The following is a 20679-nucleotide window of genomic DNA, read 5'->3' as shown; positions in this document are numbered from 1 at the left end:
ACACTGTGTTCCCAGAGTTTCCCTTTGTTATTGCTGTGCTCTTGGGAAGGGATGTCATATCTTTAGCTGTTGTCGGCCCTAGCGTCCTCTCTGTGCCTTAGCTGCTCTGAGCAGGGACATTGTCTTCACGGCTTGGTGTACCAGAATGGGGTCTAGTCTCTCACACTCTCTCTCTCTCCTTCTTCGTTTACTCCCATGTGGGCGGAGCAGGCCAGCCTCTCTCCCCAGCCTGTGGCTTCAGTGCTGTCCTCCATAGCACATTCTTCTGGGGAGGTGGTCAGCATCGCTTGGTTGGGGCTGGCCCCATAGTCCTCTCTGCTTTGGGTTGCTCCATGTGGAGAGGCCTTTTAACTTGTATGACATGGGAGAAGTGAGGCCTTTTGTGATCCAATCAAATAAGTGTTACTGCTTCACAATAATATTTCATATTATTAAAGGGAATGGGGAGAAGGCAAACGGGATGAGGTTGTGGGTATGGGCCTAATGCCCACCAAAGATTCCTAGCATGGGCTAGAGACAGAGAATGATGTCCCCCAACCTTCTGCTTTGTACCCCCACTTTCTAGTTTGGGCCCTGAGATTTGATTTTTCCCTGAGTCCCAGGGAAGAACAGGGTAGTGTGGAGGTTAGAGTAACTTTCAAAGCAAGACTAAGTCCTTTCTCAGGGAGCCCTGGAGTCTCCACATTCTGAAACAATTCTCCTTCCTGCCCCCTGCTTCTTACTTCATGTTCATATTTGTTCTGGCTCTCCCACCATATTCTTCTCTGCCTACCAAGGTATACTTTTCTTCAATTCAGAAACTCTAGGAGCCTGTATTCCTTGACGGTATTATCTGGAACCCGCAGTCAGCAGGGCTTCTTTCCCTCACACACATATGAGCCTAGTACAGAGCCATTTCTTAGATCAGGGCCAAGGTTTGTGGCACCTTCGAGCCTGCTCAGGAATCCTCCGTGCTGTCAGTAGGTTATTCTCTGCAGTGGGGTGTGGCAGGCCCCTTTCAAGTGGCTATGGGACTTGACATTTGGGGATGAATGAACATCCACTTTCTAGGCTCACCAATGTGCTATTTGCCATGGAAACAACATCCTGTGGGCCGTAGAAGAAAGAACCGTTTACAGAGACGATGCTAATATCTTCCTTGTCCTCAGTCACATCTCAGAGATGAGAGGCTGATCTAATGGGTTTAGACTCAGAAGGTATCTATGAGGTTGTTCGGCCCACGTTGCACTCCCTGCCCGAATTGTCCTGAGATATGGCCAGTCAACTCTTTCTGGAACCCTTCAGAAGCTGGGACACCTTACTTCCCAGGGACATATTGCCTAGTTAGAGGATAAAAGCCATTAGAACCTGCATTCATTTAAGCCTTGTTTGTACTTATTATTGGTTTTCTCGGGGCCCTTGTCCTTTCCAGCATCATCAGAGCCTGCTTGGGGCCACCAGCCTGTGGTATGTGTCGCTGTGACTGAACACTCCTGGAGACAACTAGTGTCCATCAGTGAGGGCTTGCTAATTGACATCTGTAATTACCGCATGCCAACGGCTTTACATCACTTATCTTACTGAACCTTTGCCACCATCTTACTAGAATAGGTGTACTGATCCTTATTTTACAAGAAGGCTGGTGGGGTTAGCATGCCAGTGGTGGAGCTGACTTAAGCCCAGGTCAACTCTGACTTCCCTCAGAGCTCTCGGGCTCTGCGCCTTGCCCATCTGTAAAATGGGGATGTTTCCACTCTCTGTTGAGTTTAATAAAAGATTGCGCAAGAAAATGCAGAGAGAGCGCTTCTCAATTGTTGGCACCCATTTCTGGCATAACTGTATGCCAGGCCCATAACTATGATAATGGGCCTTCCTCTGTTGTCTTCCCAGTGGTGCCAATACCCCACTGACCTTCCCCCTTCCCCTATCTTGGGGACATGGGATTGCCATCCTTGCGCTGACATGAGAGATTCTTTGGCCAGAGGCAGACCAGTAGAGGAGAGGGAGGCCATTTCCCTCCAGGCAGAGAATCAATAGCATGACCAGCCTACTGTAGTGGAGCTTCCCCAATCTGAATCTTGCTTCACACATATGGTAATTAAGCTTACAACATGGAGCGTAAGCAAATAATAGCAAGGGCATTATCTCCCTTTAGTCTATGTTTTCCTTGCCTATGATAAAGTAATTAAAATAATGAGTGCCTTGTAAAACAATAGGTAAGAGGGCTGGCAAGATAGCATTATCTCCCATATCCAGCGTGTGTTATGAATTATTAATGCCTTCAGACTGCTGGGACTGGAGAGGACTCCCTGCCTCTCAGCCTCTGAGCTGACTCTCCTCTCCCCTCCAGGTGTGCCGGTAGCCTGGAGCCCACAGCCTTTGGGTTGCGGAGCACATAATCTTAGCCTCTAGCCCCCTGGCAGTGGCCCTGGGCCAGTTTGGAAGCATCTTTGGTAGGCTTTGCTTGAAAGGAAGCACAGGAGCCTTGGACGGGAAGCGTCTCCCTGTCGCTGTCTCATTGCTATCCTCCCACTGCCTTCCTGTTCTGAAAGAAGTAGGCTGTTCGGCAGGTTGTACAGGGAAGGCCAGGAAGGACCTTGAGATCAGTGGCCCAGTTCAGATCAGGGCAGCAGCTCACAAACTCTATGGAAATAATGAGGAGTGGTGTTCCCAAAGTGGGGTCCCTAGACCAGCAGCATCTCCAGGGAACTAGTTAGAAATGCAGATTCTCAGGCTGCACCCTGGGTTTACTGATCAGAAAGTGGAACGGGGGTCTAGGCATCTGTGTTGTAACAAGTCTTCCGGGTGATTCTAGTGCACAAACACATTTGCGTGGCTCTGATTTATGGTATCGAAGTGACATGAAGAAGAGTGAAAAGTGATAGAACTAATTCATTGAATGGGTATTATTTTCGAGTGAAAAAACAAAGCAAAACATTTCCTTGAGTCAACTCCGGTTCATGATGAACTTGCAGGAGAAAGGAGAACTGTGCCAAAGGGTTGCCCAAACTGCTCCTCTTCTTCGGAACAGACAGCCTCATCTTTCTCCTGCAGAGCAGCTGATGTCCTTGGGCAGCCAACCTCAGGGCTCACAGCGTGGTGGCGAGCCCCCAGGGCCCCCAGCAAGCCCAGTCTAATCCCGGCAATGCCTGTGTCTCAGGCAGTATTGTCCCTATCTTGTGGTGGAGGCGGGGGTGACTCCTTGGATTGTTAATTCTCTGGCAGGCAGCAAGCATGGATTTTGATCCCAAATCTACACCTTGGCATTCTAAGTCTGCTTATGGATCAGAGCTCCTGCTTCTTCCTTTACAACTGCTGTACAGTCTCCACCCAGGGACCAGACACAGCCCTAGGAGGCATGTGCGTGACAGTTTTCACAGATATTGGAGGCATCCTTTAAGTTTGCCCACCTGTGGCACGTATTGAATTGCTATAGCTTCGTGGCGCTTAGTGTAATATCATTGAAAATAAAACCTTAGCATCCGGCTGGCACTGCCTCTCTTCTCCAGCTTCCCCAGAAGCCAGAGGAGGCCAGAGGGACCAGAGGCAGACAGTAGGAGCAGCTTCCTGCCTGGCTTAGTCCTGGATGATGCGATGCTGATTCATCCTGGGTGCCTCCCGTGCTCCCTCTCCTTGCTGCAAAGAAAGCTGCATCTTTGCTTTGTGGCTGCACGCTCCCCCATCACTCCAAGTCACTAGGATCCTCAGGGTTGGTTTGCTTTGGAAATTAATTCTACAGTTTTAAATGAAGAACTTAATCTTCTGGCACCTTTAAAAATATCTGCATCTGCTGTAATAGTCTCAATGGGTATATGATTGGAAGGGGCAGTGAATTTTACATGATTGGTACATAAATAGTATGTTTTTCATCAGGAAGTATGCTTATTTATTATTTTTATAAATCATTTTATTGGGGGCTTTTACAGCTCTTATAATAATCCATACATTCATTGTGCTGAGCACATTTGTACATATGTTGCCATCATCCTTTTCAAAACATTTTCTTTCTACTTGTGCCCTTGGTACCGGCTACTCATTTTTTCCCTCCCTCCCTCCTATCTCCCACCCTCATGAACCCTTGAAAAATTATGAATTATTATTATTTTCATAACTTATACCATCTGCTGTCTCCCTTCACTCATGTTTCCATTGTTTGTCACTCTGATCCTGTTGATATCTCATGGTCACACAGACTGGTGTGCTTCTTCCATGTGGGCTTTGTTACTTTCCAGCTAGATGGCTGCTTTTTTATCTTCAAGCCTTTAAGACCCCAGCTCCCATCCGTACCAATGTACATCCTCTGGTCCAGCCAGAATTGAAAGGCAGAATTCAGATCATGATAGTGGGGGAGGAACCAGAGGAAAGTTGCATTTTTCATCGTTGTTAGATCGCACACTGACTGGCTCATCTCCTCCCCGAAGGCCCTCTGCAAGGGGATCTCCAGTGGCCTACAAATGGGCTTTGGGTCTCCACTCCGCACTCCCCCCATCATTCACTATGGTAAGATTTTTTTTTCTGATGATACCTTATATACCTTCGATGCCTCGTGATTGCATAGGCTGGTGTGCTTCTTTCATGTGGGCTTTGTTGCTTCTGAGCTTGATGGCCGCTTGATTACCTTCAAGCCTTTAAGACCCCAGGTGCTATACTTTTTGATAGTCGGGCACCATCAGCTTTCTTCACCACATTTGCTTATTCACCCGCTTTGTCTTCAGCAGTTGTGTCAGGAAGGTGAGCATCATAGAATGCCAATTTAATAGAAGAAAGTATTCTTGCATTGAGGGAGTACTTGAGTGGAGGCCCAATGTCCTTCTGCTACCTTAATACTAAATCTACAAGTTTAGGCACATAGATCTATTTCCCCATCCTCATATATAAATATATTTGCATATGTAAATGTCTTTATCTAGACCTCTATAAATGTCCTTTGCCTCCCGATGCTCTATCTTTTAATAGCCGGGCACCATCAGCTTTCTTCACAACATTCGCTTATGCACCTATTTTGTCTTCAGTGATCATGTCAGGAAGCTGAGCATCATGGAATGCCAAGCTATTAGAACGAAGTGTCCTTCTGTTGAGGGAGTACTTGAGTAGAGGCCCAATGTCCACTTGCCACCTTAATACTTAACCTATAAATATATGGATATAGATCTATTTCCCTATCACTATATATAAATATATTTACATATGTACATGCCTCTATACATGTCTTTTTAAAGAAAAATTAAAAAAAAATTTAAATCAATTTATTTGGGGCTTGTTCAACTCTTATCACAATTCATACGTACATCCATTGTGTCAAGCACATTTGTACATTTGTTGCTATCATCGGTGCTGTACTGCACCCTGACTTGCTCTTCTCCTCCCCATGACCCGTCTGTAAGGGGATGTCCAGTGGTCTACAGATGGGCTTTGGGTCTCCACTCTGCACTCACCTCATTCACAATGATATGATTTTTTGTTCCTTGATGCCTGATACCTGATCCTATCGACACTTCATGATCACACCGTCTGGTATGCTTCTTCCATATAGGCTTTGTTGCTTCTCAGTTAGATGGCCGCTTGTTTATCTTCAAGCCTTTAAGGGCCCAGATGCTATATCTCTTGATAGCCGGGAACCATCAGCTTTCTTCATCACATTTGCTTATGTACCCAATTTGTCTTCGGCGATCATGTCCTAGTTCCTTCCTCTACTTCCTCTTACTTTCTTCTTGTCCCACTATCGTGTTTGACCTTCATTCAGCTTTCAGTAATTTCTCTTGGCTACGTTCTTGATCCAGCCTCACCAGGCATTCTCCTCACCATCGATTGTAGATGACTTGTTCCTTTGTCCCTGGGTTTCTTGGCTCTCCCTTGACTTTCTCCCACCTCCCTCTCTCCCACGTCCTCCTGTTTTCTCTTCAGGATTGTTTATCCTATCTTAGACAGATAGACATGACAAATACTATTTTCACTCTAAGTATATCCCCTGCATTAAGATGGTTCAAACCCACTCAGCAACTAACGATGAAACAGACAAACAAAAGCTCCACTGACATTACATCTATTATAAGACCGAGTAGAAGCACACCTTAGGGTTTCCAAGTCTAAATATGGCAATACACAAACTGATCTTTTTCTACTAGCTTAGTTCTACTTTGTCACATGTGGTCACTGTGCCACAACCACATGCAATATTTGAGACCTAAAACAAATTTAAAAATCCCCTGTTTATCTGAAATTCATATTTAATTGGGAAACCCTTAAATCTGGGCTCTTTAGTCATTGAGGGGCTGATAGTTTTTTTTTTTTATTTCATTCATTCATCTATATTTATGGAACCAATTTTCTGCTAGACACTCTTTGAGGCACTGGGGATATAATAGTGAATGAAACAGACCAAAATCTGTCCCCATATAGCTTATTCTAGTCTAGGGGAGAGGCAAGCATTCAATGAAATGAGTGAATTATAGAGTGCAGTAGAGGGCTTAAATGCTATGAAGAGAAATAAAGCAGGAAAGGCAATAGTATTGGGGGGCAGAGTTTCAGTTTAATAGGGCATGCTTTCACGGAGAAGTGATATTTGAACAAAGTGTGATTTAAACAAAAACTTGAAGGAGGTGAGGTAACAAGCCATGTGAAAGAATGTCCAAGACACAGAACAAAGGCACATAATTTAAGGCCCCCATGGAATTCTATTAGGAGCCCACGTAAGCATTGTTGGATCAAACCCACCACACACTCCAAGGGAAAGTGGTGGGGCTCTCTGCTCCCATAACGATGTACAGCGTCAACAATCCTATGTAGGGTTGCAGGTTTGGGTGTTGAGAAACTCTGGTAGAGTAGTGGGTCACTTGTTGCATAACGATGTCAAGTTATCCGTCAAACCCACCAGGCAAATCTCCTCAGAGAAAGAGGAGGCAAGTCTTTGCTCACGTAAGGATTTACCACCCTGGAATCCATAGGGAGCAGTTCTGTGTCGTACAGGGACACTGTGAGTAGAAATCAGCAGAATGGCAGTGGAGTGGGTATGGTATTTTTCTTTGGTTGTTGGGACTCTTACTTAATGAGCTGTGTTTCCTTAGCACATTCTTATCAAACAAGGAGGTATTTCTGGCTTTCTGTAGCTGAAAAGTTCTGATGTGGATTTCAGGCATGTCTGAGTCCAGGTGTTCAAATGGTGACACTACTGCTCTGTCACTTCTACTTTCCTCTGTGGAGCTTCATTCTTTGAGGGGGTTTCCCTTTGCTATACTTCCTAGGAAACATCTCAGGCTTGAGTCTTTGGGATTCCTGTGGGTTGTCTGACCACCCCTGGCCCAGTTACTGTTGCCAGGGGGTAGCCTGGTCTAATTGGCCAGCCAGTCCCCAGTCCGAGAGCTAAGGTCGACAGAGGTCCTTTTCCTCAATGAACACCTCGGGTGCTACTAGGAGAAGAGGCCTAAGGGTGGCATGTCAAGACCTTTTCCTAGCTGTTCAGTGTGCCGGACCTGGTTGTTTATGCTTAGGGACTTTGGGGTTAATTTCTTTTAAAGGACGAAAATAATCACACCCTTCTTTCAGGAAAATATTAACACAAGAGATAAAGAAAAGATTCTTTTAAAATAGCAAATCTTAAAAATAAAGAAATAAGGCAATCAAAGTTGCATTTACCCTCTCCTCCTTCCACCTATCCTCCATGTAGTTCACTGTTCAGTGTATATTTCTTCATAGTTTTGGACACCAGTCCTTATCCGTGTAGACATCTGGGCATCCCATGTGTGTGAGCACGCGCATCATCGCTTATCTATGTGTCAGGGGTGTCCCTGCATCTGCACACAGGTGATTATATTGCAGCATGTCCAACTGCACGTGGGTCATTGGACACACACTCTTTCCTGATGAACAGCTCTTGCTTGTGCTCAGGGAGCTGTTCATACACACCCAGTGCTCTACTCTACATTGACACCCTTGTGCTCACTGCCCACACGTTAGGGTCAATGTGCAGGCATAGTGAGTCCAAATCTCTGTGGGCTTTGATTCTTGAGAGGCCTGCTATGTTTTTAAAATGGACTTGGTCGCTATGGCTTAGCCCTTGTTTTCTCTTTTTTCCCCCAGGAAGCACAGAAGATCAACAATGGCACAAGCCAGGCTGATGGCCCCCTCAAGCCCGCAGATGAACAAGAGGGGGCAGTGGCCGCAGAAGTCGGCTGGATGACCTCCGTGAAGGACTGGGCAGGGGTCATGATATCAGCCCAGACGCTGACGGGCAGAGTCCTGGTGAGTCCCTCTTCCTGGCTCTCACAATGAGCCTTGGGGGTCAGTTCTGAGGTTGCTTTGTGGGCGAAGATGTGATGTTTTTTCTGGGTCTTTTCTGGCCTGGCACTCTACCTGTTAGGGCCGAGGGCCAGTGAGTGCGTCTCTGTTGTGACTGGTGTCAAAGTCAGGGCTCCATGTGGTCTTGCGGTCTGCGATATGGACAGAGAAGGTCTGTGGGGGACGATGTAGACTACTTCTACTAGAAAAATAGGTATGCAAATACCACGGCCATTATGTAAAGGAGAAAGAGGTCAAGGAAACGTGTGTGTGTGTGTGTGTGTGTGTCCTTTGGCCATTAGGCAGAGTGCCCCTTTTAGGGAGGTTTTTGATCTCCTGGGCCCAGTCGTCTTGCTTAGCATGGGAATCCTCAATTATCCGGATGGTCAAATTCATGGGCAATCCATATAAGGCTGCCTGGCTTCAGCTTGGAGGGTTGCTCATGTATTGTTGTACCTGCCTAGTGGCCTCTGAGGCCCTCTTAACCTGCCCTTTACTGTCTTTCTATTCTTCTCCATGATCTGCTTGTTACAAAGCTTGACTTCTCCAGCTTCCTTTATGAGTTCTCATTTTTGCAAGTATCATGGGGGGTGTAAGCCAGCAGTCACCACCCATCTCAGTATTCCTGGGACTGAGAAGTTCTGGAGACATGGGACTATCAGTGATTAAGACTGGAAATTCTGGCAAATGGAGATGAACTGGTCACTCTAGCCAGAACCCTGGTTCAACAAGAGATAGATTTCTTCTCCAGACATAACTTTGCCAACCAGCTTCCTTGGATCTGGTTGGAGGAGAGTGTCTCTGAGAATGAGATTTCCCTCTGGGTAATTGCCCATTTTTTTTCTGGTGCCCCTGGAAGCTGTTTTGTGTGGAAAACCCATCCTGGACCTTAAGTCACTTGGCTCTACACAGCATGTCATTCTGCACCCTTGACATTTTGTGGACAAAGCTCAGTGAGGAAGTGAATGTAACTGTCAGGAGAGTTGACTCATTAGAACCATTTTTTCAGGATAATTCTATGTTATGTTTGGGATAAATTTCTTATAAACTGCTTGAGAAAAAAGTGGTGACCACTCAGCTTTCACAGAACATAGGCTTGTGTTTCCTGAGTTCTCATGTGTTGGTTCTCCTTGGAGTCAGAGGTGAAGCTGGGCTGATATCAATGAGTGGGAAAGAAATTTCTCTCTTGACGCCAGGTTCCAGCTGGTCTCTGGTAGTCTTAGGGACAATCCTGCCCTTGCTACTGGAGCACCACTGCAGAGAGAAGTCATCTTGGAGTTCTAGGAGTTTCCGTCAGAATAAAGTTCTCCTCTAGCAAAATAAAGCAGGTCCTTGCTCTGAGCAAGGAACAAATGTTATGTGGAAGTCACACTCCATAAGCAAAAAAAGAATTCTACCTGCTAGACCCTAAAGCTGTGCTTGACTTGAGCCAACCATGTGTTTATTCCTCCAACAATGGGACTGAAAGAAGACTAGCTACCAAGGTACCTCTGCTTGTTCAGTTTTCCTTTTCAATTTTTAATTTGTTTGTCTTGACACATGTCTCAGGAGCTTGGCCTCCATTTATGGACCCCTTCCTCAGTGGCTTCGTTTGGCACAGATGAAAATCCCTTGGCTGGGATATAGTGGGCAAGGCTCAAACGATGAGACTCTGGAATGTGAATTAGGGTTTCATACCTTATAGGTAAAGTTATAGGACTCTGCTAGCCATGATGAATGATGACCAGTGCTGGTTTGGAACTGACCCCTAGCCTCATCACCAAGTGATGAGCATTCCTTGACTCTGCAGCTTCAGGTCTCAGAGTAGCCTATCTTTGCCTTATCCATCACCAGGAGTACCGCCTCTTCTCTTTTTTAATTCATAAAATGTTATTTTAAAAGTAGTGTTGATTTGCAAGATACCGAATGATAAATTCTGCTTTGGGATTTAGAGTTGGCCCACCCTAAGGATCATTCCGACAGAGCATCCAGTGTCAGTGGGATATTTCCCAGCTTGGTGGTAGTGAGTACTGTTCACTATATTTCATGTGACTGGTTTATGCAGAGACTCACAGCATACACCGTTTGTGTTTCTCCTGATAATCATCCAATGGACACTCAAAATCTGGAAGAGGCTCATGCCTTTCATTTTGTGGTGACTGCTAGGAACCTACAGATGGCCCCAGGAATTCACTGAGCCTTAGGGTTTGCGTTCTATGTATTCACCACCCACCTGCCTGCATCTCATGCTCTCCTCTTTCTCCCTTGGCCTTGATTTCCTATTTGAAATGTACATGTCTACAGTTAGGTGCTTCATATATTTTGTGAGCAAAACTTTAAAGAAAAAGGCAGTGTATAAAGAAAGATGGCAAGAAGCAACTGAACCAGGTACTGTGTAATATTTTGGCTATATTTTGCAGAATCAAAAGCCAAAATCAATATTAGAGATAGGCTGTCTCAAGGAATAGCAAATTTTTGTTTCTGTGAAGGGCTAGTTAGTAAATATGTTAGGTTTGTAGGCCATATGTCTCTGTTGCATCCACTCAACTCTGACTTTATAGTTCAGAAGCAGCCACAGGGAGCATATAACTGAATAAACACGACCCTGTTCAAATAAAACTTTAAGTAAAGGAACAGCAGTCTGGATTTTGTCCTTGAGCCATACTTTGCTGATTTGTGCTCTAGTTCACCCTTTGTTTTACAGAGAAATTGAAAGACAGAGAAAGCAAGGCCTTTTCTGAGATCAGATAGCCTGATTACCAGAGAACCCATAATTCATAATGAGACAAGTTATATACATGCAAAGATATGCAAGCATGCCCACACCCAGGCACTAGCTTGTTTCCGGATGTTCTTGTTCGTTTCCATGTGGAACCTGGAAACCAGAGTGACTATAGCCGCAGTAGGGAATGTTTGGCCCACTAGTTGTATAAGGCCCACAAAATCACCAAGACCAGCTAATATCACATGGCTCACCAAAGAGAAGCACTACTAGCCTTACCTTTAGGGATGAGTTAATTAAGTGTTGAACCAATCATAGCAGGTCAGTTTTTAAGTTGATAATTTTGTATGGCCTGTGAAGATGTTATAAATAGCGCAATGGCTATTTGCAACAAAAAAGTTGCTCACTCCTGATCTATACAATTTTCACCCTCCTGTAGATTAGATCGCCAGCCAATGAAACACTTGTAGTAGATACTTTCTATTTGCTATGATGTTGACTAGGTTTTAACAGAGTTCCTAAGCTAAAAAAGACTAGAAAGAAAAGTCTGGTTGCCTACTTCTGAAAAATAAGCCAATGAAACTTTTATTGATCACAATGGTTTGATCCATCATGAATCACGAAGTTGCCATGGGTCTAGGCAATATTTTCTTCCATTGTGAGTGGCACTACCATGAGTTGGAGACCAACTTTGTGGCAGCTAATGACAGTAGTGACATCTCCTTACGAAAACTGACTCTGTCTCTTGGCCTAGCAGAGCTTGTTCATTTCCATGTCGCCTGTGCGCTACCTGGACTGCATGGCAGACCCTTGATGGATGCAGGGCTATATGTTCTCTTCAACCACAGGTGGTCAGAAGAGCCACCCGTCCCTCGGGCGAAGATGAAGCCCTTCCCTAGAATTAGTCCTTTTAGTCGTCTTCCCCACATTCCCTTGATATTATGTTTAAATATTGTTCCTGGAAGCATACGTATCTAATTCTACAAACTGAAAATACAGACTACTTGCTTTAATGTCTTCGGGGTGATTTGCACATATAAGGAGAGAGCATGCGCCAATCTTTCCCTCTATCTTCCTATATATAAAAAGTGAGGGACACTTTGCATTAACATTATTCACAGAACCTGAACCATTTATCCTCATCTCATAAAGCCCCAACAAGAATATGTATATCACATACCTCCTAGTGCAAATAATCCTATTGGTTCAATCAAGTTAAATAGGTGTACACGAACTGTTTGCTCTTTGTACATGGAATTGAACTAGTTGAGTAAAATGAGGGTGTAACACGGGTTCTGCACTTAATCAGATGTTCATCTTTCCTGTTAGGTGGCTCATGGTGCTGGTGGCGTTTCTCCTCAGCTCTCCCCACCTCCCCTTTACTCGCTCCCCCGGTGGAGCTGGTGACAAATTCACAGCCAGCTCACATGTTCATCCCGCTCTTCCCTCTTCTCATCTGTGCTTTCCTCGCCACTTGCTATCTTTTAGGCAAACCTCCGAGACATCCCGGTATTATCAGCAAATGTCCTGTGTAGTAGAAAGATTGGAGGCTCAAAAATGCTATCTGTAGATATATCTTTAAATTTAAAATGCTCTCCTATTGAGCAGGTATATCCTGCTCTCTCTGTTGGTATGCATGAATTTGGATCTTATTTTCCTTTGTTTTAACACCTCTAAGGGAGACTTCTGTTTAAAGGAAATATGCAGTAATTTTATTCCAGGGCATAATTATGATTGTTTGCTTTATTCTGAGCATGGGTACAGAGTTTATATTTTGGGTGTGGATTCAAAAATCAAAGAAGGTGTGCAACTTTAATATGAATTTGATCTTTAGTTGATGGAAGATGCTCTAGGTTCGTTGTTGGGACCCAGGGTCACTCGGTGGGAAGAAAGGAGTCAGAAAAATCATTAGTAGAGCAGACTAATTAAGACAGTGAGCTGTGTGTCCTAGAGAAGTTGCAAAGAAGCAGGATCATGTTTGGTGGGATGTTGCTATCAGATGGTTAGAGTTTATCTGACCCTCTTGAGTTGGGTTCCACAGAACACTAGATCTAGGAGATACTCCAGGATAGATACGGTTCCCTGGGAACTTGGACAGGCCTAATTTCTCATTCCCTTCTCCAGCTTTTGCCAGTGCTTGTCAGGCTATAAATGCTCAGTGAAGGCCTGCAGTAAAAACTCAGAAACACTTTGTTTTGCTTAATATTTTCCATGCATATTTCACCAGGGAACTTTTTCTTCATGAACCATTCTATGGACATCACAAGGAACACACTTTGGGAAACACTAAGCTGGCTTAAGGAGCCCCGTGGTGTAGTGGTTACATGTTGTGTTGCTAAGCACAGGTGAGCAGGCAGCTCTATCTTGTCCTATTATGTCAGTCACTGTGAGCTAAAATAGACACGATGGCAATGAGTTAAGGGGCAACAAACTATAGCCTACTGGCTAAATCTGGCCTGCTGTCCATTTTGTCTGACTAGCCAGCTAGGAATGTGTTTTACATTTTTTTTTAAAGTAAAAAAAGTTATATTTAGTAACATGTGAACATTATATGAAATTCAAATCCCTGTCCCCATAAATATAGCTTTATTGGAGCACAGCCTTACATGTTAACTTGTGCTTGTTTATGGTTACTTTTAACATACAATGGCACACCTGAGGAGCTGTGACAGAGTCTGTAAAGTTTGTGAAACGGACGTTATCACCATAAGTCAGAATCAGCTTGATGGCCAATGGCTTGGGTTGTAGGTGGGACTTTGCAGAGAAAGTTTGCTAACCCTTGAACTAGACGACCGAGTGTGCACTCGGCCTGATGACTGTCCACATTCCTCCATAGATGGCAGGGCAGCTTCTTCTACACACGCCAGTTCTCCAGGGCACAAAGAATGGGGAGAATGAGCATCTGAACGACTTCTAGGAGCTGCCGTCTAGTTGACTCCATCTCCCGGGACTCCGTCTGTGCCGGAGGAGGTCTGTGTGCAGAGGGATTTCCGATGGGTGCTTTTTCAGAACGGAGCACCCAGTCTTCCTTCCAAAGCACTTCTAGGTGGGCTTGCTCTAATATTTTGGTTAGTAGCTGAAAGTGTTATCTGTTTGCAGTATTTAGAGGCTTGTCACAGAGACATGGCTAAATGTATTCTACAAGCTCAATTAAATCCAATGGCGGAGAGAAGGGCCCAGAGGACAGAACCAGGGAATGTCCAGGTTCTAGAGCAGGTTTCCAGCTGGGCTCAGCATAGACAAGAGTAAGCTAACACGTACTGCTGCTGGGGTTCTACTTCTCATATGATAGCTCCTCCCACCCCCAACAAGTATATGTAATCATGTCTTTGTCTTCAGTGTCTGGCTGCAGGCAAGTTATCCCAGTAATACATTGTCTTAGTCTGTTAAGGTAAATCCAGAAAAGAGATTGAATCCAAAAAGTAGCCTCCTCGGGCATCTACTTGGCCAACTAAATTCAAGGCAGAGTGATCAGCTCAGAAGGTTATGGCGACTATTTTTTGGAGATTCCAAATGGATCATCTTGCTAGGTATTTTGAAGGACACTGTATGATCCTGGGGGCTTACTTATTAGGAAGAAGTTTTAAGAAAATTGAAAATGTCATTTGTGAGAACATGGCCAGGAAAGCTATATTAAAGAATTAAAAAAAAAAATCACAACAATGCACCTGCTCATTCTTTGGGGGCAGCCAGGGTGGTTCTAAGAGAACGTCGCCAGGAAGCCCCATTCTACCTGTCCTGGTGCCCTGATATAGCCCCTTCAGACTTCTTTATTTCCTCATACTTCAACAACATTGACAAGGAGCACATTTGGAGCCCCTCGGGGTGCCAACTTCCCTGTAGACAGCGCAATTGAAGAGTGCAGGATTCTTGGAGGGAAGGGTGAGCGTGCTGGAAGTACCGCTGTTGGAAGTGTGTAGACCGAGATGAAAGATACGTGTTTCCGTTTGCACCTGCTTCAGTAAATCTCTCATCTCCTGGCAGCTACTACATTCCAGACTCTGAACAGTAGCTCAGCCAGTCTAATCCTGACCCTGGAGAAGATTCCTGCTCTGATCCTGAAAGTCAGGAACCCCATCCATGCTGCCTGCAAGTCTGTAGGTCCTGATTCCTGGGGATATTTTGTAAAACGTAGCTGTTAATTTCATCAACTGGAGTGCTGGCTCCTCTGGCCTCACCACACGTGCTGTAGCAGTGAGAGTGAGGGGCTCAGGGATGAGTCTTCTGGCGCTCTGGCGAGAGGAAGGGTCTCCTGACCCAGGAGCAGCTCCCTCAGCCTGGACGTGCAGGGATCTGGAGGCAAGGAGTTATACTTCTGTTGCCACCTTTTGTCTCATTGGTCTGCGCATCTGTATGAGTTCCCTAGGGCTGCCATATGAAGTTCCACAACTGCAGCTCATGACTAGAACCAGCAGATATTTAGTTTCTTATCATTATGGAGGCTCTCACTCAAAGACTCATTGCCATCGAGTGCATTTCAATGCACAGGTCAACGGAAGAGAACAACCCTCTGATGCATGAATCTTGACGGGAGCAATCGCATAGCTCGTGGGTCTGACCTGCCGCCCAGCTTGTGACCCACCACACAACCAGCCCTCCGTTCTCGAGGTTAAATGTCCAAAATCATGGTGGAGGCAGGGTCATTCCCAAGGCTCTGGGGCGGGGGTGGGGGGGTGGGGGTGGATTCTTCTTTTCCTCCTTTAGCTTCCGGTGGCCCCAGACATTCCTTGATTTGTGGCAGCATCACTCCAATATGTCTCTCTATCATTTCTGATCATCTTTCATCTCCTTTGCCTCTTTTATCTTCTTATTAGGACCCTAGCTATACTGGATTGAGGCTCACCCTACTTTGGTGTGGTGCTCATGTTACCTACATCAGCAAAGATGTTATTCTAAAATTAGGTCACATTCGCAAATAATAATAGGTGATAGGACCTCAATATATCTTTATGGGAGAAAAAAATCAACCCACAATATTACCTACTCACTTCTATTTATTTATCCATCTATTCGGCCAGTATCTATTTACTGGTGTTTCTCTGCACACAGAACTGAACTTGGCTACTTAATAAATAAACCAGGCATTTTCCATGTCTGGGCAGTGAACAGACCAAGCTAGCCTTCCTCTGCAGGGCTCCCCTTTTCTCTGTTCTCTATTCCCGGTAGGAACCAAGAGCCCTGCCCCTCTATCAGTCTAGCATTGTCTTCTAAACCAGAGCTCTTTTGCTTTTTGGACCTCTCTCTGGCTATTTGTGCGTCTTCATCAACTGATCAGAACTACCAAGGAGGCTAGCTGAGCATTTCCAGACTCCCCAAACCAAACTCATTGCTGTTGAGTCCACCCTGATTTGTAGAGATCCTTCAGGACAGAGCCGAACTGGCCCATCCAGTTTCCAAGGCTGCAAACATTTACAGAAGCAGACTGCTACATCTTATGCCATTGAGTAGCTTGTAGGGTTGAGCTAACTTTTTCCTTGGCAGCTGGGCACTTTAAGCATGATGCAACCAGGGCCTACAGAGACCCCATGCACACCAGAATGAAACACTGCCTGGCCCCGAGCCATTCTCTCCAGGTTTCCATGCTTGAGCCCATTATTGCAGCCAGGGTGTCAAGCCGTCTACTGAAACACCTTCCTCTTCTTTGGTGCCCCCTACATTACCAAACATGATGTCTTTCTCCAAGGGCTGCTCTCTCCGGACAACGTGTCCAAAGTATGTAAGATAAAGTCTAGCCATTCTTGCCTCTAAGGAGTCGCACTCTGCCCATACTTCTTCCACGACAGAGCAACGTGTCCTTTTAGCAGTCCACAGTACTTTCCGTCTTCTTCTCCAGCACCACAATTCAAATGCATCAGTTCGTCTTCAGATCTTATTATTCACTGTTCAACTTTCACATGCATATGAGACCATAGAAAATACCACGGTCAGGCACACTTTAGCCCTCCATGTAAGATCCTTGCTTTTCAATACTCTAAAGCGGTCCTGTGCAGCAGGTTTATCTACTTTAACACATCGTTTGATCTCTTGACTGCTATTTTCATGAGCACTCGTTATGGATCCAAGTAAGGGAAAATCCTTGACAACGCCTTACTTTTCTCCACTTATCACGAGGTTACTCGTGGGTCCAGTCGTGAGGATTCTGGTTGTCTTTACATTGAGTTTTACTCCATACTGAAACTGCAATCTTTGATCTTCATCAGCAAGGGCTTCAAGTTCTCCTCACTGTCAGCAAACAAGGCTGTATCATCTGCATAGTGCAGGTTGTTCCTGAGCCTTCCTCCAAACCCTGATGCCACGTTCTTTTCATATCAGCCAGTTTATTTGACGGTTTGCTCAGCATGCAGATTGAATAGGTATGGTGAGAGGACTCAAACCTGGGGCACACCTTTTCTGATTTTGCACCATGTAGTAGTTCCTTGTGCCATTTGCACAACTACCTCTTGATCCATGTGCAAATTCCACAGGAGCACAGGGAAGTGCTCCGGAATCCCATTGTTCACAAGGTTATCCATGATTTGTTTGTGTCCGTATAGTCAATTCCTTGGCACAGTCAATAAAACACAAGTAAACATCGTTTTGGTCTGCTCTGCTTTGACTCACAGTGACTCACAGTCGATTCATAGTGACCCACACATTTCTTGTTTCTGCTTTTGCTCTTTGTCTGGGTGGGACATGCATCCTGGAGGAGAAACCATTGCTGTTAGAGATTAGGGGCCATCATATGTTATTAACCCCATCTCAGACTTGGTATCTCAGACTACCAAGGTGTGAGGCCAGCCCGATGATGGTGGTGTTTGCTCTGTGTACACGTTTAAGTCAGGTGCATTGAGCTGAAGTTGTTCTTTCTGTCCTTGCTGAAGTTGGCTGACTCGCTGACTTTCTCCAGCCTCTCTGTACTAGCCAGGCTGTGCTCTCCCTGAGAGCGGTACACTGGGTGTCGTGTGGCTCACAGGAGACCCTTTGAAAGCAAGACAGATGGATCCTATGGACAGAGAGTTAAGCGCACTCAATGAGGTCCTGTGTCTACTTCTCCCTGTGGAGGACTGTGGAGCAAGACTGATGGGGCATAGATAGGGCTGGTTTCCAGAGGGCACCAGAACCAGTATGTGGGGAGAAAACTTAACATCCACATTAACAGGCAGCGACCACTTTAAAAGGATGCTGGAGGTATACTAAGTTGCCTAATCATAGGGACACTGAGTCTGGTGTCCACATGAAGCAGCTCCCCTGAGCAGTTTATCTCATCACTCAGCAAATACTCTTCTCTGAGCACCTAGTGGGTGTCAGGTACTGCTCAAGACATTGGACATATGTTTTTTCTTCCAGGAAAACCTGTAAAGTGACATCACTTAAAATTAAATGTGAGAATGTTAGGCTTTCGTTTTGCTTGGATGTTTCTGGGTGATGAATAAGTTCAGTGACAATCAACTGGTGATTGCTTGGCTTGAGCTGGCCTCGGGGCTCAGCTCTTCTAATCTTGACCCCATGTGATCCTATATTCCTGGGCTCATGGGAAGCCCTTTCTTCTTCCCTTGGAGGAAAAGCTGGCACCCTGTTCAAGGCTCTGTAGGAAAGGAAATGTCTGCACTTGAAGCCTGCACCTTGTAGACCATTTACCTGCAAGAAGAGGTTCCTTATAAAACGGTCCCCTGATGTCTCCTGAGGATGCAGATGATTTCAGGATTCTTTTTTTTTTCAGAAGAAATCCCTGGGTAGTACAACCAGTTAATGAGCTCAACTGCCAAATAAAATATTGGTGTTTCCAATCTATCCAGACTGCTCCAGAAGAAAGACCTGGTGATCTCTTATTTATTTAAAACAGCTATTGAAAATGGTCTGGAGCACAATTGCTTGGCATACATGGAGTTGCCTTGAGTTGGTGTCAATTTGATAGTAGCTGGTTATTTGGCAGAACAATATATTGGCAGACTGAGACTTACCTAAGAACTTCTATCCCAGCTTCCAGAAAGCTTGCTTAGCAGGGAAACTCAAACATATAGACAAGGATGATAAGACTGTCAGCCTTTGTTGGAGCCGGTAAGCACCTGCTCAGTAAGTCACACTCAGGTCCACATGCAGGCTGGGGCCTGCAAGTTTAATTTCCTTGCATATGTTTAGGAAAAGGCAGACTGATTTGTGCCTCTAGGTCTCCAAGCATCCCCATTTCCCTGTTTTTAGGATTGGGGTCCAGAAAGAGGCCCCTGGTTAAAAAAGAAAGAGAAACCATTTTAAAGCTATTTTGAGGAGACAGCAATCATAAAATTCACCATTTTCCCTAATTGCTAAATATTGGTTGCAAAAATGCCCTCTTCTTTGTGAGTAATGCACTAGGACGTGACAATTGTTTCCTTCTCTTTCTTATGAATTCAGGCATTCAAAAAGTCAACTAAACATACGCAAGCCTATCATCAGGTCTATATCTTGGCTCATTCAATTAATTTTAGTTCAGAAAATTGTCCTTATGTTGAAGTGGAAAACATTCAGGTGGGAAGCCAGGGCCTTCTCTGAATGGAAGCTTGGTTCTATCCAACGTGGATCGCAAGCGCAGGGGACCTAAAGACTGCCTTTAAACCCTCTGTGACCCTACCTGGGCAGACAGACCGCGACTTTCCTGGATTATTGGAGTTGGGTTGATAGAGAGAGTAGGTGGACTGGGACATGCTAATTTCCCCATAAGCAAGAGAAACTTGTGATCCAATAAAATAATCTGAAGGGAAGAAACCATCATTTTTCTAGAAATGTTTCTAATCCGTATTTTAGTAGTGGCTGGATTTTGATTAAAAAACATATTTTCTCCTTTTAATCTTTTTTTTCTTATTTATTTGTATTTGGGGTGACTGTTGGTGAAGGCCTGGTGGTGGTGTTGGGTAAGCATTGGACTGCTGCAAGACTGGTGGTTCAGGGCCACCAGACACCCCACTGGAGAAAGAGGAGGCTCTCTGTTCCCATAAAGAGTTACAAAGCTCAGAAGCCTATAGGTTGCTCTGAGTCAGAAACTTCTTGATGGCAGAGCTATGTTGGTCAAGTAGCTAAATCCCAAGGGAAACAGGAACAGTTTATTTCCAAGAAGAGAGAGGAAAAGAAAGCCCACTGCCCTCTCTGCTCTTCTTCAAAGGAAATCTCCACGGAGGACCAAACAGACCTTGAAACAGGCTGACTGACAAAAAGGCAGCATGTCACAGAGGAAAGACTGGCTTCCTAGGTGTTGAACAAGCCTGCTGGAGTCTGTTAACCTTAGAGCCCTGGAGGTGTAGTGGGTAAACATGGGGCTGCAATAGGAAAGGCCAGCAGTTTGAAACCAACAGATTCTTCAAAACTGGAAACCCTAATAGTTTTGGAAACTTGGGGGGCAGTTCTCCCCTGTCTCATAGGGGTGCCATGAGCCTCTCCTCCATGTCAGTGAGTTATTTTGGGGGGTGGGAGTCCTGAATGGCACAGGAGGCTCTGGAGCTTGGCCCCAAAGGGAGGGACGCAGCCCTCTTCTGTGTGTCATCTATTGCAGACCTGCTGGTGACCACCTGGGTGGGAAGACCTATCCAGAGCTAATAATATCAGCCAGGCCCTCACAGACTTGCCTGCTTAGGCTTAAGCCCCAGGGGTGGAAAATAGCTTCCTGCCAAGGGAAGCTGTTGTTTGTGGAAGCCAGCCACTGGATTGCAGAGCGCCCTGCGTGGCCTCGCAGGGGACTTGTGCTGGGGTCACAGTCTCCATCTTAGCCACGAGGG

The 20679-nt window shown here is 45.3% G+C and overlaps 1 protein-coding gene across 1 annotated transcript in view; it reads left to right on the top strand.

Annotated features, from left to right (window-relative positions):
- The window catches only part of KCNMA1 (potassium calcium-activated channel subfamily M alpha 1), a 1099869-nt gene that overhangs the window by 332829 nt on the left and 746361 nt on the right, over positions 1-20679 (top strand). The window contains 1 exon segment of the mRNA XM_045291187.1: positions 8056-8217. Coding sequence (XP_045147122.1) covers positions 8056-8217 — 162 coding nt within the window.

Source organism: Echinops telfairi, unplaced genomic scaffold (assembly GCF_000313985.2).
Source record: "Echinops telfairi isolate 266 unplaced genomic scaffold, ASM31398v2 ScPeMD7_70;HRSCAF=299, whole genome shotgun sequence".
Lineage (NCBI taxonomy): Eukaryota > Metazoa > Chordata > Mammalia > Afrosoricida > Tenrecidae > Echinops > Echinops telfairi.
This window is presented reverse-complemented; position numbering and strand designations above follow the sequence as displayed.